Source organism: Medicago truncatula, chromosome 2 (assembly GCF_003473485.1).
Source record: "Medicago truncatula cultivar Jemalong A17 chromosome 2, MtrunA17r5.0-ANR, whole genome shotgun sequence".
NCBI classification, from domain to species: domain Eukaryota; kingdom Viridiplantae; phylum Streptophyta; class Magnoliopsida; order Fabales; family Fabaceae; genus Medicago; species Medicago truncatula.
The window spans coordinates 3,408,708-3,426,852 of NC_053043.1; the positions used below are offsets into that span (position 1 = coordinate 3,408,708).

An 18,145-nucleotide genomic window follows, 5' to 3' on the forward strand; every position below is an offset into this window, starting at 1 on the left:
TATTATCCGACAAAATATATATTTTTCACCTATAAATTATCCGACGAAATGATTTATATATTATTTCAAGATAAAATCTAGAATCCAATTAAAATTATAAAATCTCCTATATTTTTTTTTTATTGGATAATTGAGGTGCCCGTGGCCGGGGTGATTTTTTTTTTTTTTTTTTTTTATAAAATCGCCTAGTGGCTGGAAAAATTCACCTTAAAGATGAATAAGTGAGGCGAATTCACCTTAAAACAATAAAAAAATTTAATGCGAATTCACCTAAAAAATAAATATAGGAGATTTTATAATTTTAATTGGATTCTAGATTTTATCTTGAAATAATATATAAATCATTTCGTCGGATAATTTATCGGTGAAAAATATATATTTTGTCGGATAATAATATATATATATTCGTCGGATATTTTATCAAAATATATTTCGTCGGAGATCCTAAATTATCCAATAAAAAAACAAAAAGGAAAAATTGGATGGTTCATGCCTCATGGACATGGTGTGTGAATCTGATTTTAAAAATGGTGTATATATTATTGGATGCAAACATTAACATCAAATCTTCACTGGCTTGGTGGCAACGCAGCCTGGCAATGTCTTATGCGTGCCTGGTTCGATTCCCTCTAGGAACAAAATTGAAGATGCGCCACGTTTACCGATGGCTCAGTCCCGCCGTTTCAGATGGCGGAAACGAGGAAAAAGACAAAAAAAAAAAGTGGATCATTTCGATAAAAAAAATTCAAAGGGTCAGACTTGAAATTTTTTTTTATAAAAGGGTCAGAAAAAAAAATAAGATCTAGACTTCTATCAATTTTTCCTTTAATCAATATCATCATTTATCATGCCGCCCTCGTTCTTTGTGACAAACTCATTTGTCCCATCTCACATCATTTCCTACATCACTCATGTATTTCTATTGCTTTAATTTTAATCTTTAATACCCTCATTATTTAATCTTTAATATACTATTATTTCCAATACCACTCACTTATGTTGAAAATAAAAGGCTTAATAGCAGTTTTGATCTCCAAAGTATCAGGAATTTGCAATTTTGACCTCCTAACAAAATAAAATACAATCATGCCCCCTAAGTACTGTCCCTTTTCCACGTGTATAATATTTAATTTTTTTAATTAAAAAAATAAAATAAAAAATAAAATTTTAATTTATTTATATTTCCTACAATTTGATGATGAAATGCATTTAAGCATAGCGATAGAGCAAACATGCAGCGGTAGACCTTCAAAGCCAAAATCAACTCCCACCCATCTTTCTCGTTTTAAATGTCAATTTCTTCTTTTTTCTTCGGTTTTCCTTTACTTGTAAATGATTTTACTATCATTGTATGGGCCATCAAATTCTTTGTTGAAAGAAAAAAAGAAGATGTTATGGATGCTCAAAACCGCAAAAATCCAACCGAGTAATCCGTCATCCGAAACCCGAGCTATTAGTTGAGGGAATCAAGTAATAGTTTGCCGCTAGAGATGAGTATGAAGTCCAACATGTTTAAGCAGTTCAAACGTCATTTTGGTACCCAGGGCTGCAAGCCTAGTATCATTGATTTATGGGTTATATGTTTGTGACGTGAAGTTCAATCTTAGGCATTGCCTTAGAATATCTTATTGGCAGTGGATGGAGGTAAACATATAGTCGTTCAAGCATGCATGATGTGACAGGTCTTGATGGAAAATTGTAACTAATGGTTGCATTTTAGTGGTGTTCGTTCAGTCCAGACGCAACGTTCATGATTTTTGGATTCGTCTTCAATCATATATTATAAATGAGTTGCGAAGGTTGTATGTAGCATGTATTCTCTATGATGAACAATTCAAGATCAACCAGAGACCTAGACTGTTCTGGATATGTGGAGCAACGTTTCCGCCCCTCAGCATACGTTTATGGAGGAAAAAAATATTGTTACCCACGTGGATACCTTTGAGTCAACCATTGTTATTGACACCAAGAGGCTTGGTAAGTGCATATTGAAACGTTTTTTTTATAGCCTTAAGTTTTGACATTTCGATATCTTTTTGTTCTTAGTATCGTATTGTTGGCAATGGCATACTTCTACATTTTGGGTATGATTTTAGCATTAATGTAATTCTTAGATTAATTTTCGTGTTTAATGTGTTTTTGACCCCTATTAATGGTGCACACCATAACTTTGGCTAAGTTTATATGATTAAGGTGTGCAAAAATGCGTAAGAAAGTGAAAAAATATATCTTCAACTTTATCTTTCATTTGAAGACGTCTCGCTATTCGAAATTGTAAATGTCTAAAGTAGTAAAGTTGATTGTAGGTTTTTGTTCCACTTAATCTTTTGTAATGGGTTGATTTGCTGATTCTAAACCCAACTATTATTAAACTTGGTTCTAAAATTGTTATAAATAGACTTCTAGAGCTAGAATACAACTATCTCATCTTTTGGGCAGTCACATTTCATACTTTTCATTGCGTACGAACTTTTGTAATGGAAGCCTAAGAACCCAAAATCAATCCATTAGTGAAAAGGGTATTTTGTGTATGTATTCTCGAGGTTCATATGCTAATGTTCGTTTTGTTTACATTTCTTTATCTTTTTATATTAATTTCGTGTCCTTATAATGTATGTCTATTCTAGGATCAATTTTGTTTAATGTTTATTTTTTAAAATTTGGTATCCGATTCAAGGACCGACCTGATGAGACTAATCCCACCACTCACTTGTCGGAGGGCCTGTTTAAAGCTAGAGTAAAGCTTTGTATGGACTTGCCCATTAAAATTGGCACCAGAGGGAATCGAACCTGTGACCTTGAGATGAGCACATTCCAAGATCCCAAGTCAACCACTAGGTCAACTCAAAATGGGTCGTTTGATGCTTAATCGTTTTGATTTTGGTTGAGTTTGAATTTGTATGATGCTTAATCATTTCAATTTCAACTTATATCATTTCAATTTAAACATGAAATGAAATAATTCAAATAATCTCATTTTAAAATTTAAACTTGGGGTTTAGGTTTGTTGATAACACTCAGTTAAATGCCCTTACGGGTTAAGGTGTGAGAGAGCAATTTGAAGTGTAAAGAACAATTTCCTAAAGAGTATTTTAAAAAACAGATTGAGGCCCATTAATGCCCAATCTATCCATATATAAAAAGTAGAAAAATGTGGGATTTTTATACCTATCCACACCCCTTAGTATGAGATTTCCTATTAGTATGAGCAAAGTTAGTAGTGTCAAAGCTCTCTGCATCGGTCCAAATTTTTGTCTTCACGATTTTGTAATTGGAGGTTTCCATATTTTCTAAACTTGACTCATACATTATATTTAAATTTGAATTCGAATTTTATGCATTTATAATATTTTTTTCGACGAATATCTAATTTTCATATGTTGTATTCTAATTTTCAATATTCAAAATCTAAATTTTTAGACATTATATTCGAGTGTTACACACCCAAAAACTTGGGTCAAAGAAGTTTGGACACCATTATAAATATTTGATTTTTCACATCTAAAAAAATAGTTTTCAAATATTATAATTAAATTTCTAATGCTAAAAAACTATGTTCATATATAAATTCCTACCTCCTAGATAATAGTTGTCATAAAGTGGTGGTGCTTAGCGGAATTTGATAACTTATACTAAAAATACGATTTTGAAATGTACATACTTACTTATGTATTGTTTGGATATGCGGCAAAGCAAAATTCTCGCATCCCTAAGCAATTTTACCGTGAAAATAACAAAGCTACAATATATAGTAGAAGTATTAATATAACATATATTATCCTGTCAAAAAAAATATATGAAGCTTTAAAATGTAGCTTATACTTGGACGTGAATAATAAATGTGGAAACAAATACTAGATTATAAGTGGTTGTTTGAAACATTGCATTTGCCAGTCCTAAGGTAGGGTTTCTATGAAAATAAGAAAGCTACAAATAATATATATATATATATATATATATGAAAATGAGTGGGTCTATTGTAGAAAATAAAAAGAAAAATTGACGGTTACATTTGTGTCCTTTAATTTTAAGACTATTACTTTTTCCATTCTATGTCTTTCCTCGCGCGCCCTATTTTTTTTCCCAAACTACCCCTAGTCCGGATTATATAATCTGCAACCATTCCAGAATATATAATCCATAATGTTTTGTGGTTTTTGGCACTTCATCATGTTGAGGGATGAAGATGTAAGTTATGAATAGATGGATCCAGATTATACAATCGAACAATTTAGAGAATTTCCGGATTATAAAATCTGAAATGTGTAAATCACCCCATTGAAAGTCAACAAAAGGGGGTGGTAAATGATGGTTCCAGATTATATAATCCGGAATCTCATAAATCTGTCTGGAATTTATAATCCGGAATGCATCAGTACAGAGGCAGAAGCCATCTGTTTTTGCTGAGCCTCTGTTTTGGCGCATTTTGCTTGCTTCCAAACAGACATATCATGCCGCTGACATGTTCTTACAGTAAATTGAAGTTATAATCATCAACAAAATATAATTTTGCAAACATAACATTAATCAAACTTAATTAAAAATTATCCAAGATTACATAACATTAAAAATTATCCAAATGTTACATCACCAAAAATTATCCAAGATGTTCAAATATTAAAAGTAAATAAAATACAATCAATCCCTAATAACTACACCCCTAGCACCTCTGCCACCCCTGCCACCCTCAGTAGCTCCCCAGCGACGGAAAACTTTCCCATCATGCACCTCTTTCAAAGCATCCTCCAAATGTTGTCATTCCTCAGTCTCTTTCGGAACGAGACCACTTCTCATCACAACATAGATGTTGTCTCTGATGCGGCCCATCCTTCCGCTAAACTGTAGGTACGCAAGATCTCCATCCTCCTGAGCAGCTCGTGCATCAAGGATTTCACGCTCCGGTGGCCTCGGCACCGGTAGCGGCATGTCATGAAGAATCATGTGTGGATGGGAATGTCGATAAAACCATTTGATATATCCATCTTCTGCCTCCACACCATGAACTGTAGGCTCTCCCAACTAATGAGGTGTCAGCGCATAATCAAGTGCATTGCGAAAGCGGTTTGTGATCTCCGGCAAATTAACATCAACAGCGGCACTCTCAACCGAATGTCTTGGAATGGTCTGAACCCACCCAAACTGACGAAACACCCTCTCAGGCAGATATCTCACCATGCGCTCTCTGAATCTTAGCCATCCGGAGTAAAGGTTGACCCGCTCAAACTGACGTGCCTGACGGTGCTCTCCATATGGGGCCATGACAACCCTCGTCAATCAAGCGCATCGAGATAGTTTCTGTAGTTGTCCATTGTGCCTAAACCAGACAATGGTAAAAAAAAACATCGCGCGTGGATACTGATTCTCTACATATTTTTCCCAGACATCTTTGCTTCCCATACCTGGGAAGTGATGAAACACCCAAGCATGCACCAAAGACAACCACATAAATATACGAACCATATACACTTACATTTTAAAAAATAAAACATGGTTTTTAATTTACACCTGCAACAAAGTCAGGTATCCTGCCACCTGACTGCAGGTCCAACGTGCAACATTGTTGAGCTCCTTATACAATTGAGCTAATGCCGCAGCTCCCCATGAAAAACCAGAAACAAGATCGAGGTCTCTAAAGTACTTCAGGTACACAACATCCACAGTACACTGGCTCTTGTCAGTGAAGATCGTGATCCCCACCAAGTACAGCATATATATGCGGACAGCCTGGTCCCGCAACCTCTCCACCTCCTCAGTCACACCATACTCCGCTGCCAAATCCCTCTGCTCCTTCAAACGCTCCTTGAAGATCTCCTTTAAATAGCCAAATTGGCAATGTGCACCTTTGGTCATTTTGACCTCTCTACGAGCATCAAACGTACTAGACCCCAATGGGGATATGGACTCGTGGGACAGGAGCATGCCATCAATGGGGATATGCAGCAAAGAGGCCACATCGTCAAGTGTGACTGTCATCTCCCGAAACGGAAGGTGGAAGCTGGAAGTCTCCTCGTGCCACCTCTCCAAAAAGGCATAAATCAGACCATGGTCAATCATGCTGTAGCTGGTGTCCTGGAGCCAACCAAGGTCGGTGCCCTGCAATTTGTTCTCCCACCACCGTGCAACCATGATAGGTCTGGTGTCATTATCATGCATCACTTCTATCTTTTTTCAGTTGTTGATGCATTTTAATTTTCCACGCCACTACAAATAATTAAAATTAATAAAGTGAGTTTAAACTCATGGCTTAACAAACAAATTTAACATTACATAAACACATAGTTTCACAAATATCAATATCATTTTCCCACAGATTAACATTAATTAAGTGAGTTTAACATTAATAAATACCTCGCCATCACCCGCCTTCCTGGCCACGTGCACATGGTACTTCCAAAGCAGGTCAGTCTCATGTGGGCCACCGGGATAGTCATCTTTTGGCTCAGGGTCCACCACCTTCTACTTCTTATTTCGCCTTTGTCGTGGCTCAGCATCTTCCATTTCCTCGTCCATAGCATGTAACTCCTCCTCAAGCTCATGCTCCTCCATGTGCTGCAAGCCCAGGCTGCTCTTGATGCAAGTCCATATACTCTTGCTGCTCCGGCTGATGCTCGACATCAGCACAACGTCCTCTAGCACCCCGACGCCTCGGAGGAACACCACCCTCATCCTCCAGCTATTGCCTACACGCTAGGGCTGGCAATGAACCGAACCAACTCGACAATAGTTCGAAACTCGATTCGACAATTAACTCGTTGAACTTGGTTCATGAACCAAATGAACTGAACTTGAGCTGAAAATTAAGTTCGTTAAATAAATGAGCTGAATTTGAGCTGTATATAGTTCGACTCGATTGATTCATGAGCTGACTCGATAGTTATACCAACTACCAACTGAACTAAGCTCACGAGAACTAATTTAATTAACAATCAACGATAGTTATAATTAAAGAGAGAAATAATATAAAAAAGAAAAAAAACAGAGAAAAGAAGAAAGAAAAAAAAAGCAATAGGGATAACATACTTTTGCAGGATTTTAACTAAACATGTGTATTGTAATTAGTCCCACATCGAGGAGTTGAAGAACAATAGTGAGGAGGAGTGGTTATAAAAGAAAAGCGCTTATGTGCATGAATAATACGCTACAGTTGCAGTTTAATTATAAATGACTACAATTCTTTTTCTTTGTAGTCATAAAACAAACATGTTCTATAGCTTTATTTTAGTTCAATTTTTTTTTTTTTTTTAAATAAAGTTAAAGGTCAAGGTATGGACTTTTGACAAAAACAAAAAAACTTTTGAATTATGTTACTCGAGCAACGAGTTGAACCTAACGATTTGAACCGAGTAGTTCGTGAACTTTAAACGAGCCGAACTCGAGTTAAAAAAAAGGTTCGTATCGAACTCGAGTCGAGTTTCAAGCCGAGCTAATTCTTATCGAGTTCGATTCGACTCGACTCATTTCCAGCCCTACTACGTGCTCTCCTACGGGAAGCATGCCCTACCTCCCTTATGCTCGAGTATTAGATGTTGAACCTTCTGTAACATTCAAATTAGGATAATCAAACATCACAATCAAACAACACAAAACAAAAGCAAAAAAAACGTTCTGGGTTTGTCCGGATTTTGAACTCCGGAAATTAACAATCTAGTCCGGAAAAACAAATTCGGATTGCATCCAACCAGAATTCCAAAAAAAAAAAAAAAAAACTACCAAATTAACCATGCAAATGTACAAAAATCAAACTTACCTTCCATGATGTTTGACAAGGGTTGAAATGCGGTGCTTTTGAGCAACAAAACTCCAAATTTAGACAAGATTTGTGGTGTTCGGATTTTGGAATAATGTAGAGAGAGAGTGAATGGTGAAAGTGAAACTGTAAAAATGGGGATCCTAACAAATCATATATATGTGTGTGTTGTGTGTATGTTTGATGTTATACTCGATATGTTGTAAGTGGTGATCAAATCTTCAAACTCATTATAACTCGCTTCTTAACTCCTTGTTTTAACCATTAAACCAATTTCTTATCTTCTCTTGGTTTTATTAATTGAACTCCAAAGCATCCATTGTAAAAAAAGAAACATGTATGTTGAATCAAATCCAAAGATATTTTATACATGAATACTTGCATGAGATGATAAGTAATTTTTTTTCAATTTAACTAAAACTTATAGTTCGAATACAACTTTAAAAATGTCGTGAAATTAAATTTCTTGAAGGAGAGTTTTATCATCTATTGAAATGTCATTCAATTTGAGAAATTAGTCTCTGCATTTAAATATAAGTCATCTAGTAAAAAAAATAAAATCAAAGCACATCTTAATATATAGATAGATTACTGATAAAAGAAGAAGAGGAATTCTACCTCTGTTCCTTGGGATATAAAAGAAGAATAATTCAACCTATGTGAAAGTGAGTCTTCAAACAAATATTTGATTGGGTACTATACTAGTATGATGATTAAATTATCAACTTGTAGAAGAAATTTTGTCGTCTTGTTTTAGAAGGTGTTTCATTGTCAATGGCACAACTCATAGTCATAGAACCCCACACATGCATAACATTTCCTTTTCCAGCTAATAAAGTGAGCTATACATCTGTTTCATAGTTGGATTCAGATCTACCTCTGTTTTTTATAATTCAGCCAATAGAAATCATCTTCTTTTTTATTTTTATTATTAAAGCTAATTTAATAATCTTATACAACGACCACCACTCTACACTTTTCAATATGTTGTGGAGTCGTATCAAATTATCTATGTTTTGAAAATATAATAAAAATAATTCATGTGTAACAATATCTAATAGAAAATTATAATCTATAATTATATAAGGGGTTAGGAATATTATTTATTTATATAAGTATTTTTAAATAAAAAGTTAATAAGAACTGAATTTTAAGAGTGAAAATTGAATTTGAATGTCCCACTCAATTTACTCACGATTCACTTTAATCTCTGATACAAAATAAAACTCAAATTAATCCATGTTATTTTCATATTATGAACAAATTAATTCATGTTATAATAAGTTGAAGACTATATTTTTGACAAGTTAGAGACTAATTTGAGTATTATTTTTTTATTAGAGATTAAATTTGGCTGCAAAAATATTACGAGGGATTAAAATAGATCTTCACTCTTCTTTGAATTTTGTCACTCTAGTCTTGCTATTTTTTTCTCTTATTTTGTGATTGTGTTTTTTTTTTTTTTTTTTTTGTTTTTTTAACAACAAATTTTATTAAAACCAGATCACTGCTTAAGAAGAACAGAGATCGGCAAGACAGAAACAAGTGTGTCGTATATAGACGGAACATCCAAAAGTAAGCTCCTACACCTCATACATCAAAGAACCAATAAAGCCATCATTTTACCAATGTCTATCACGAAACCAAATAAAAACTAACCACCGAGATGAAAACCACCACCAAAAAATCAACGTCAAACTTCAGACAACTGCAAATCCTAAGTTGAGGCAAAACCTCAAGCTCCAACGTGATTGTTTACCTAAATTCTCCAAGCACCTGACGTCCGCAAGAATGTCCACCTAAACTCGTTTCAAACACCTAATGTCTGCTACTCGCACGAAAACCTCCAAAAACTCATCAAACACCTTCTCTATCCAGTGTCGAGCCCAAATAAACAACTGAAAAACACTTAATCCAACACTGATACAAATTTCAGCACCAATCAACCCCCAATCCATCGAAGAAGACACCATAATAAGCCCAAATAACAAATTTCTAAAAATTTAATAACTATGTCTCAACCTGCTAGTGCTCGGGGACGGATAGAAGGGGTGACATCTTGCTCTCTTGTTGTTTTATAATATTAATTCGTTGTGAGACACAACGATTCCTCCAACACCCCACCCCCTCACTAATATGCATACATAATCTATGTTATTCTACTATATTGTAAAGTAGAGTGATTTATATTTTGGAGGTGTGTTGTTTGAACAACTATTTATGTGACAACTTTTGAAACAACCATAAATTTACAAAGAAAAGTAGATATTGCCACAAAAAATCAAAGCAATAGAAAGAGATTAAGATATGAATGGTTAAAATACATATTAACCATTAAGAACAAAAGAGAAACACTAACTAAAAAAAACTATTTTATCATTAAAAAAAGAGAATCATTAACATTGATACGACGTTCAAATTTTAATCAAATAGATTACATAAGATGGTGTTGATGGAGGTAGAAATTAGTTGATGTACCAATTAATCTACTTAGAGATTCATTTTCTTCAAACGTTTCACATCGAGGAAGGAACCATATCCATCAACCATGTGTTTCTTAATAGAGATTTAAGCGTTATTTTTGGAGTTTTCCTACTAGACTAAGAAATGCATGCGAATAAGGATAAATGCAAAATGATGTAGGTATAAAATAGCGAAAAATAGTTTGCATTTAATTGATTTTTTTTAATACATTTTACATATTAGGTATTTATAGGACAAATTATACCTATTGGCTGAAACGACACGACCTACAATGTCTAGCCTTGCTCAACTATTTTCATTGATAATGCATCAATTTTCCCTCTTTGAGGGGTTCATGGCACCCCATGTTCAACCGTCAACTTCCCACTTCATGGCATGATCCTGTGACATGGTCCCTAGTGTGCAACCTTAATTTCCTATAAGTGGGGCTACAAATAGTGTGCATGAGTTGATGCTTCATTGTCTAGTTCTATTCAATTTTGAGTAAGCTAGAGATGTCTTGAACACCCATATCTAGACTTGAGAAAAAATCGACTAGCCCTAACACGCATTTTATAGCGTTCACTAATCTTCCATTAATTGGGAGAAAACTCATCAAACCTTTATTTGTCAATGTACCGATTTCGGATACCATTAAAATTATTTTTTTAGCTCTAAACAAATGGTATAAAAAGCTATCTTTTCAAAACTAAAATTTCAATATCTAATCATATTTAAGAATTTCAATATCTAATTAATTGTTTTCCTTTAAAAATACCCTTAATAAGTTGGAGAAATTAAGAAATAAGAACTAAATATTACAATCATCGACGTATACTAAGATATTAATGAATGATGTTTTAGTTCAACATTTTTTTTTTTATATTTAGTAGTAATTCTTAACATCAATAAGTTAATAAATTAGAATTGACTGTGACAATTTTTATAAAGGAAAATAGGAAAATTAAGGCTAATTGAGCAATTACAAGGACAAACAGCTGCCTATCTTTTTCATATAGTGTATATTTATTTACTACTATTTTAAGATAAAATGAAGACGTCCTTTTCAAATAGTATTTTTCATTAATTAATGATCCTCTTTTGCAAGATATATAATATAACAGATGACCAACCAATAAACAGATAGATCTTCCAAATGTCTTCTATCAAATGATAATGTTACGGAAACATACTTGTGGATATATATGGTTCATAGATTAATAAAAAGCTAACAAAGTCATGCGCAAAAAATAACCTATAATCACACACTTTTCATTTTTTTTCACCTGCCGTCATTAATATATAAAAACAAAACCAAAAAAGAGGTTACTACCCTCAACTCAACATTCATTTCTCTTTTTCCGAAAAATGATGTTCGAACATCAAAGTATCTATCTCAAATAAGGTGGTCTACTTATCTTTTCTGTATATTTTCACGTACAATGTCATAAATGGCCATCGGTATTTTTTCTTCTTCTTTAAACAGTATCACAAGATATTAGTTAGCATAATTGTCTCACATTAGATAAAAAATATTTGAACATAACTTTATAAATGGGAGCGATCATAATCTTACAGATCAATTTTATAGTATAGAGTTAAGTTTAATTCAAATTCTAATATGATATTAATAGCACCACCAAAATCCATTGAACCACTTGCTATAATGTTTTCCGCCACTAGTTCACGGGGTCATATTCCAAATAACCAGGTGCAAGAGGTGTTAAAGACCCCCACATTGAATGAGATATGACTTGAACATATCATTATAAGTAAGGACAATCATCATCTTATAAGTCGATTTTATACCAACGAATTAGATTAAACTCAAATTCAAGTATTTTCCTAGACCATAAAAATCAATATTCAAATTCCAATTTAAATTAGTTTTTTTTTATTAACATAATATTGATATGAAGTTTCAACTGCCGCTTAACAATGATTAATCTTCGTTAGAGAAGGTGTATTTTTATTTTCCAATCAGATTTTTTTCTATACGCATAGAGTTAGAAATTGAATCAATATCACATGTTTAAGGAGATTAAATCTCATACCATTTAAACTAATTCATTGTTGTTGAGTCTATCTATCTATACTTCTATTAAAAGAAACCTAAGGAAAAAAAACAAATATTCACATGATGAAAAAAAAGGCTTAATTCGCAACTTTTGGAAAGATAGGGGTTCAAAAGTGCAATTAAAAAAAATATGTTTCTAGCTATGAAGCATGAACACTTATTAGATTAGGCGTGTCCCGGTGTCGTATACGTGTCGTGTTGTGTCTGACACCGACATCTATAACTATAAATTATGTGATTTTTTCAAATTATTAGCAATGTTAACGTATCAATATTCATGTTATGTCGGGTGTCCGTATACGTGCTTGATAGCTTTCTTGGAGTAAAATAGTGAAGCATTGCATGTGGCAATAGCGTTGAAACAATAAAAGAATTGCCCAGTTCACACTCCATGTGCGATTCTTCATATTCCTGCTGTCTCTGTTTCTTTCTCTCTCTCTCTCTCACTTGATCAATCATCATCCCTTATCACTACACATCACTCAAACAAAACGTTGTTAAACGAACATTGTCACCTACGTTGTTCTTCATCAATCTTCTACCCATGGATTCCAAGACCATTCTTGATTATGCTCTGTTTCAACTCACACCAACTAGAACAAGGTATTTTCTCACAACCCATTCTGTTATATTATCTTATTTCATTGTTTTCTTCTTAAAAATTTGTGCTTTTTCACAATTGACTTATCGGGTTGTTTTGTTTTTGATTCATAAATTTTGTAGATTCGAGCTTTTGGTGTTTAATGGAGCTGTTCGTGAGAAAATAGCTTCTGGGTTATTTGAACCTTTCATTTCTCATCTCAAATTTGTTAAAGATGAGATCTCCAAAGGTGGATACTCTATTAGGCTATTGCCTCCATCCAACACTGCTTTCTGGTTCTCCAAATCCACCTTTGAGAGGTGATTTTCAATAATTTTGCTTTTTTGTTTTAATCTTTTGGTTTCTTAATGATTCTTCTTACGTTTTTTTTATTTCAATCAAATTTGAAGAACCATTGGATCAATTATATGATTGACTTATTTAAGTTGTTTTATGAATTTACTACTTATTATGCAAAAAAAAAAGTGTTTTTGGGTTAAACTAATTGTGTAGCTGATTTTTTTTTTTGGATAGATTTGTGCGGTTTGTTAGCACACCTGCAGTTCTGGAGAGGTTTGTTAGCCTTGAAAAAGAAATCCAGCAGATTGAAAGTCAATTTGAAGCGAATGCCTTGTCGATGTCAGTTGCAATCCCGGATGAAGGTATGGTTTGGAGTTGCAACTTAATTCTTGTTTTGTTAATGTTTCTGTATCAATTGATTAGGTTTTAGTTTAGTTTCTAGAATTAAATTCCTAGATTCCATAAAAAAAAAAAAAGAATTGAATTTCTACAAACAACACTTGTTAATTCTTTTTGCGTATCAATCAATGAATCTATGTTATGTATAGGGTTTAATTCCATCACCTAATCATGAGATACCTAAGTGAAGCTAGTTTTCTACTAAATTTTCCATTGTGTATCAGGAAACTTGCCACACACAAATGGAAACGCAAGGAGGTTAAGTGATTCTGCAAAGGTAATTTAGTTCTTAAAATATGACAGAATTACCTAATGATCTCTATTGATTTTTTTTGTTAATTCATGTTTTGTGTTTGTTTCAGTTAAATGATGTACTTGAAGGGGTTGACACTAAAGAAGAGGAAAACTCAAAGTAACTTTCTAACGTCTTAAATAGTTCATGTTAATGAAATCTAATCTCCTTTTGGTTGACTAGTTCATTAGGAATTGTTCCTAACACATTCAATTGCTGTAATGTTAAGGATTTCGCTGCAACGTCTTTTGGAGTCTCGAATGGCACTACTTCGAAAAGAGCAGGCAATGGCATATACACGTAGTCTTGTTGCTGGATTTGATATTGACAACATTGATGATCTTGTATATTTTGCAAATGCATTTGGAGCATCGCGTTTAAGGTATGAACTGGAAATATACAATCTACAAATTCTTACATGGATACTGTAAATTGGAAAATATCCTCAATTCTTGCTAAATATGGCAAAGTTATTTAATCAATAAATTGTGTTTTTTTTATGTTAAAGATGTCTGATTCTTATAGACTTATATTGTTCTTTGCCAGTTTCTAGAAAGTACTCTTTTTCTTCAAAATCCTTTCCCTTTCTTTTCAGACACAAGTTATCTGGACAATTGATCCAACTTTGTAGATTGTGAAATTTCACTTATCTAAGGGGATTGGAGGTTCAACCAACTTTTGATGTTAGTTCTCTCATTCCTTGCGAATCTAAGGATAATTGAGAACCTTTTCATGGGAATTTTCAGTATCGTTTAAAATCTGAATGTCATCCTGCACATGGTGCATTTTAATGAACCATGCCATGCATGTGTGCTTATTAGATTAGGGTGAAATTTCTATAAAATATACAATCAGATACATCATTCAAAACTTGAATTCAATATATGTTGATTGGTGGAACTTGCCTCTACCAGATGAAACCTTCAGTAGAGTTTGAAACTAATTCTAAATCTTGATATTCAATGTATGTAGGGAAGCTTGCATTAATTTCAAGGATTTATGGAAGAAAAAGCGTGCAGATGATCTTTGGGTTCAAGAAGTAGCTGCAATGCAATCAAACTTACCACCGGCACTCTCATTTTCTGGATCATCAGGAATTATACTGGCGAATGACATAGCCGCCCATGACCAGAACAACAAGAATAATAGCTCTACAGACAGTATTCCTTCTGGCGACGAAAATGCATTTTTAGAAAACAAAAAAGAAGGTATTATGAAGTCTGAGAAATATAGAAACTTTTGAGCATCCAAGTCAAATCTCTGATTTTTTATAGATTGCATACAATGGTTCTTTAATCTCGATGAATGTTATGTGCAGATGTGAACTTATCACACATGGCGAATGTTCATATGCCAATGCATATGCCATGGCCTTACAATGTACCGCCATATATGTATAATCTTCAAAATCCTAGTCAGCAAATTCCTTCATACCAAGGATATCCTCCTTACCTTCAAAATAATATGCATTGGTCTTCTAACATGGGAGTGAATCAAAAACCACGAGCAACTAAAAAAGAGAAATCTCATCATAGAAAAGGATCAGAAGAATATGAAGAGCAGGAAACAGATTCCAGTGATCCTGATTCAGGGAGTGAATCTGATTCAGATAAACAGAAAGACTCAAACAATTCTTTGAAGGATGATAAGAGGAAAAAAAACAGAAGGAAATCATCTGGAACAGTTGTGATACGTAATATCAACTACATCACTCCAAAAAGGAGAAATGGAAATGAGAGTGGAGTATCTGATGAATCTTCTTTAGAAGGCGATGCTATCTTCGATGAAGAAACTATCAAACAGAAGGTTGGTGATGCACTTGAATCATTGCAAAAGGTCCATAAAGGTGAAAAACGTGGCAATCGAAAAAAGTCAGTGACCAAACACAATAAATCAAATGATGCTGCTGAGGAAGATGCATCTGATGGAGGGAACAAAAATGAGAACTGGAATGCATTCCAGAGCCTTTTGAAGATAGATGCGGCGGAGACTGGAATTGATGGATCAGAACAGATGCAATCGATCGATGTTCAGGATGAACATTTTGTGTTGAGAAACTCTGAAGGAACAATGTCATACGCTGCTAGTTCTGCTCCAAACATGGATTTCAATGAAGTTCCAAAGAATCGTGAAGTTGCGAATGACTCATTTATTGTGACTCAAAGAGATGGAGGAAATGAAGGAGGATCGAAGCTGGATGAATATGTAGACAACTGTGTCCCAATTACAAAGATCAGGGAAAGTATTGGTGAAGATATGATGTTAGTAAACATATCAAGAGAGCCAAAAATTGAACTTGATGATCCGTTAAATACTTATGCTGCTGATTCATCACAAACCAAGGGAAGAGGATCAGAAGATTGGTTTATTGTTGATAACAATTTGGAAAGTATGAGAAACCATGACTCCCCGATTGTGCCTATAGTGTTTGATGGTGATGGAGCTTTATCATCAGTGAGTGAAAAAAGAAGTGATAGAACTATCATTGATGACTCCTTCATGATACAAGGTCAGTTGGTAGACAATAATCTTTCTGATTCGCAATGGAAGACGGATATGAGTATGATTGAAGATCTATCTTCCAACAAGTTAGAAACCGACACAAAAGAAAAGAATGCATTATCAAAGATAGAGGAGCCAAATGACCTCTGTATGGTTCTACAACGCGATTCGGGATTGGATTCTGTTGAAGCCTCAAGGACCATGGACTATGAAATTGACTTTTCTTACACAGAACCTGATAGAAGAGCTTCTGTTGATGATTCACATGTTAATGTCAACAACAACAATCTTTCTGATAGTCCAAAGAAACCCAACGTGATCAAAAGCAAAGTCTCGCGTTTGTCAAAGAGCACACCTGAACCGATTTCTAGAAACAGAAAGCCATCTCTCCCAAGAAAGCCTATGGTTCAAAAGAGCCAAAGGGAAAAGGTATGTGAATTTTTTATTATGGTTTGAACACTTGAAAGTTTTTTTTTTGTCATAACATTCATTAATCTAGCTTCTGTTTAATGATTATTTATGTGTGCTGTTTAACAGGAAGATGAAATTAGGAAGCAATTGGAAGAAAAGGCGATGGAACGACAGAGGAGAATCGCTGAAAGATCTGCATCTTCCGGTGTTGGTCGAACCGTGCCCGGGAAAGATCAAATAGCAAGGATTTCTTCAAAAACTGACAAGAATAAGACTCAAACTGTTAAAGAGACAAACAGAATCAGTTCTGTCAAGGTCAGGGGAATTTAGAAAAACTTGTCAGTATTAGTGTCATTTAGTTCAATGTGGATGCAATGCTGTTTTATAAGGTACAGGCTATGGTGATCTACAAGGTAAAGTGTATTTAAAAGATTGATGATGTGATTAAATTAAATTGAAATGAATAATTTTGTTTTGTATAAATAAACTTTTAGGTTATTGAAAGTTTTTTCAGACCTATATAGTTACTCAAAATAGATATTTCTTTTGAATTTTGATTCATTCTTGTATATCACAGTATTGTTTATTTTCTGGAATGTATAATGTATGAAACCTTTATTGTTTTGTTTTTATTCAAACAAATATGAAATTTTGTCTTTTTGTTCTAATCAAATTTTCAGTTTTACTAAAAATAGAAAGAAAAAAAAGAGAGCCGTGGTAGTGTTAACGAAAATAGATTGTCTACCTTTTGATGCCAAAGCCAAAGGTATGGTAACTGTACAGAAAGAGTTATTTAACAAACATTATGCATATTTTATGAAAATAATTAACTAGCATTTGATAATAACCTAAGTCTGAGTCATATTTTTTTATGTATAATCAAAATGTGTTGTTCTATATGTTACACAACATAAGCATTCATCCACATCTTCAAAGGCTCATGTTTGATTATTCTCGGCGCCAATTTAAGTGAATTAGCTTAACTTCTTCAAAATAAAATAAAAAATTCACAACATAAGCATTGATCCTCATCTTCATCGTGAAGTCAGTGCCACTTGTACTCGCCATGTTAACACAATGAACATCTCAGCTCAACGTATATTGTACATGTCATTCCTCCATTGCCACATCGTCATTTTTATTAAATATTGTATGGTATTTATCCTCTATATGGTGAACCAAATTTTGCAAATACGAAGACTTAAATTTCAAAAATAGATAGAGATTTAAATTGTGAATGGGTAATAATAACCAATATGCAATTAACACAATAACCAAAATGTTAAGTAGTTTGTTAGATGTTAGAATCTTTTTCTTGAGAGGGGTGTTAGATACTTAGATGTTAGAACTGAATAATAGAGAAGTTGATTATTT

General features: G+C 33.7%; 2 protein-coding genes across 2 annotated transcripts; one reads left to right on the forward strand and one right to left on the reverse strand.

Moving 5' to 3' along the window:
- Window positions 1-5,499: 5,499 nt before the first annotated feature.
- LOC112419247 (protein MAIN-LIKE 2-like) lies at window positions 5,500-6,126 on the reverse strand. The gene has a single exon (XM_024776446.1). It carries the CDS (start codon window positions 6,124-6,126, stop codon window positions 5,500-5,502), a length of 627 nt encoding a protein of 208 aa, XP_024632214.1.
- Window positions 6,127-12,610: 6,484 nt separating this feature from the next.
- On the forward strand, window positions 12,611-17,367 carry LOC11430369 (COP1-interacting protein 7). Its single transcript, XM_003593465.4, has 9 exons — window positions 12,611-12,890; window positions 13,011-13,187; window positions 13,402-13,529; window positions 13,791-13,843; window positions 13,929-13,978; window positions 14,088-14,240; window positions 14,831-15,066; window positions 15,177-16,789; window positions 16,898-17,367. Exons 1-9 carry the CDS (start codon window positions 12,832-12,834, stop codon window positions 17,099-17,101), a joined length of 2,673 nt encoding a protein of 890 aa, XP_003593513.1. The 5' UTR covers window positions 12,611-12,831; the 3' UTR covers window positions 17,102-17,367.
- Window positions 17,368-18,145: the final 778 nt, after the last annotated feature.

Excerpts from the sequence above, each read along its gene's own strand:
- LOC112419247 (XM_024776446.1), bottom strand. The coding sequence starts at position 6,126 with ATGGTTGCACGGTGGTGGGAGAACAAATTGCAGGGCACCGACCTTGGT.
- LOC11430369 (XM_003593465.4), top strand. The coding sequence starts at position 12,832 with ATGGATTCCAAGACCATTCTTGATTATGCTCTGTTTCAACTCACACCA. Across the intron at positions 13,844-13,928 it reads GGTTAAGTGATTCTGCAAAG|TTAAATGATGTACTTGAAGG; the intron begins GTAATTTAGTTC and ends TGTTTGTTTCAG. Across the intron at positions 16,790-16,897 it reads AAAAGAGCCAAAGGGAAAAG|GAAGATGAAATTAGGAAGCA; the intron begins GTATGTGAATTT and ends GCTGTTTAACAG.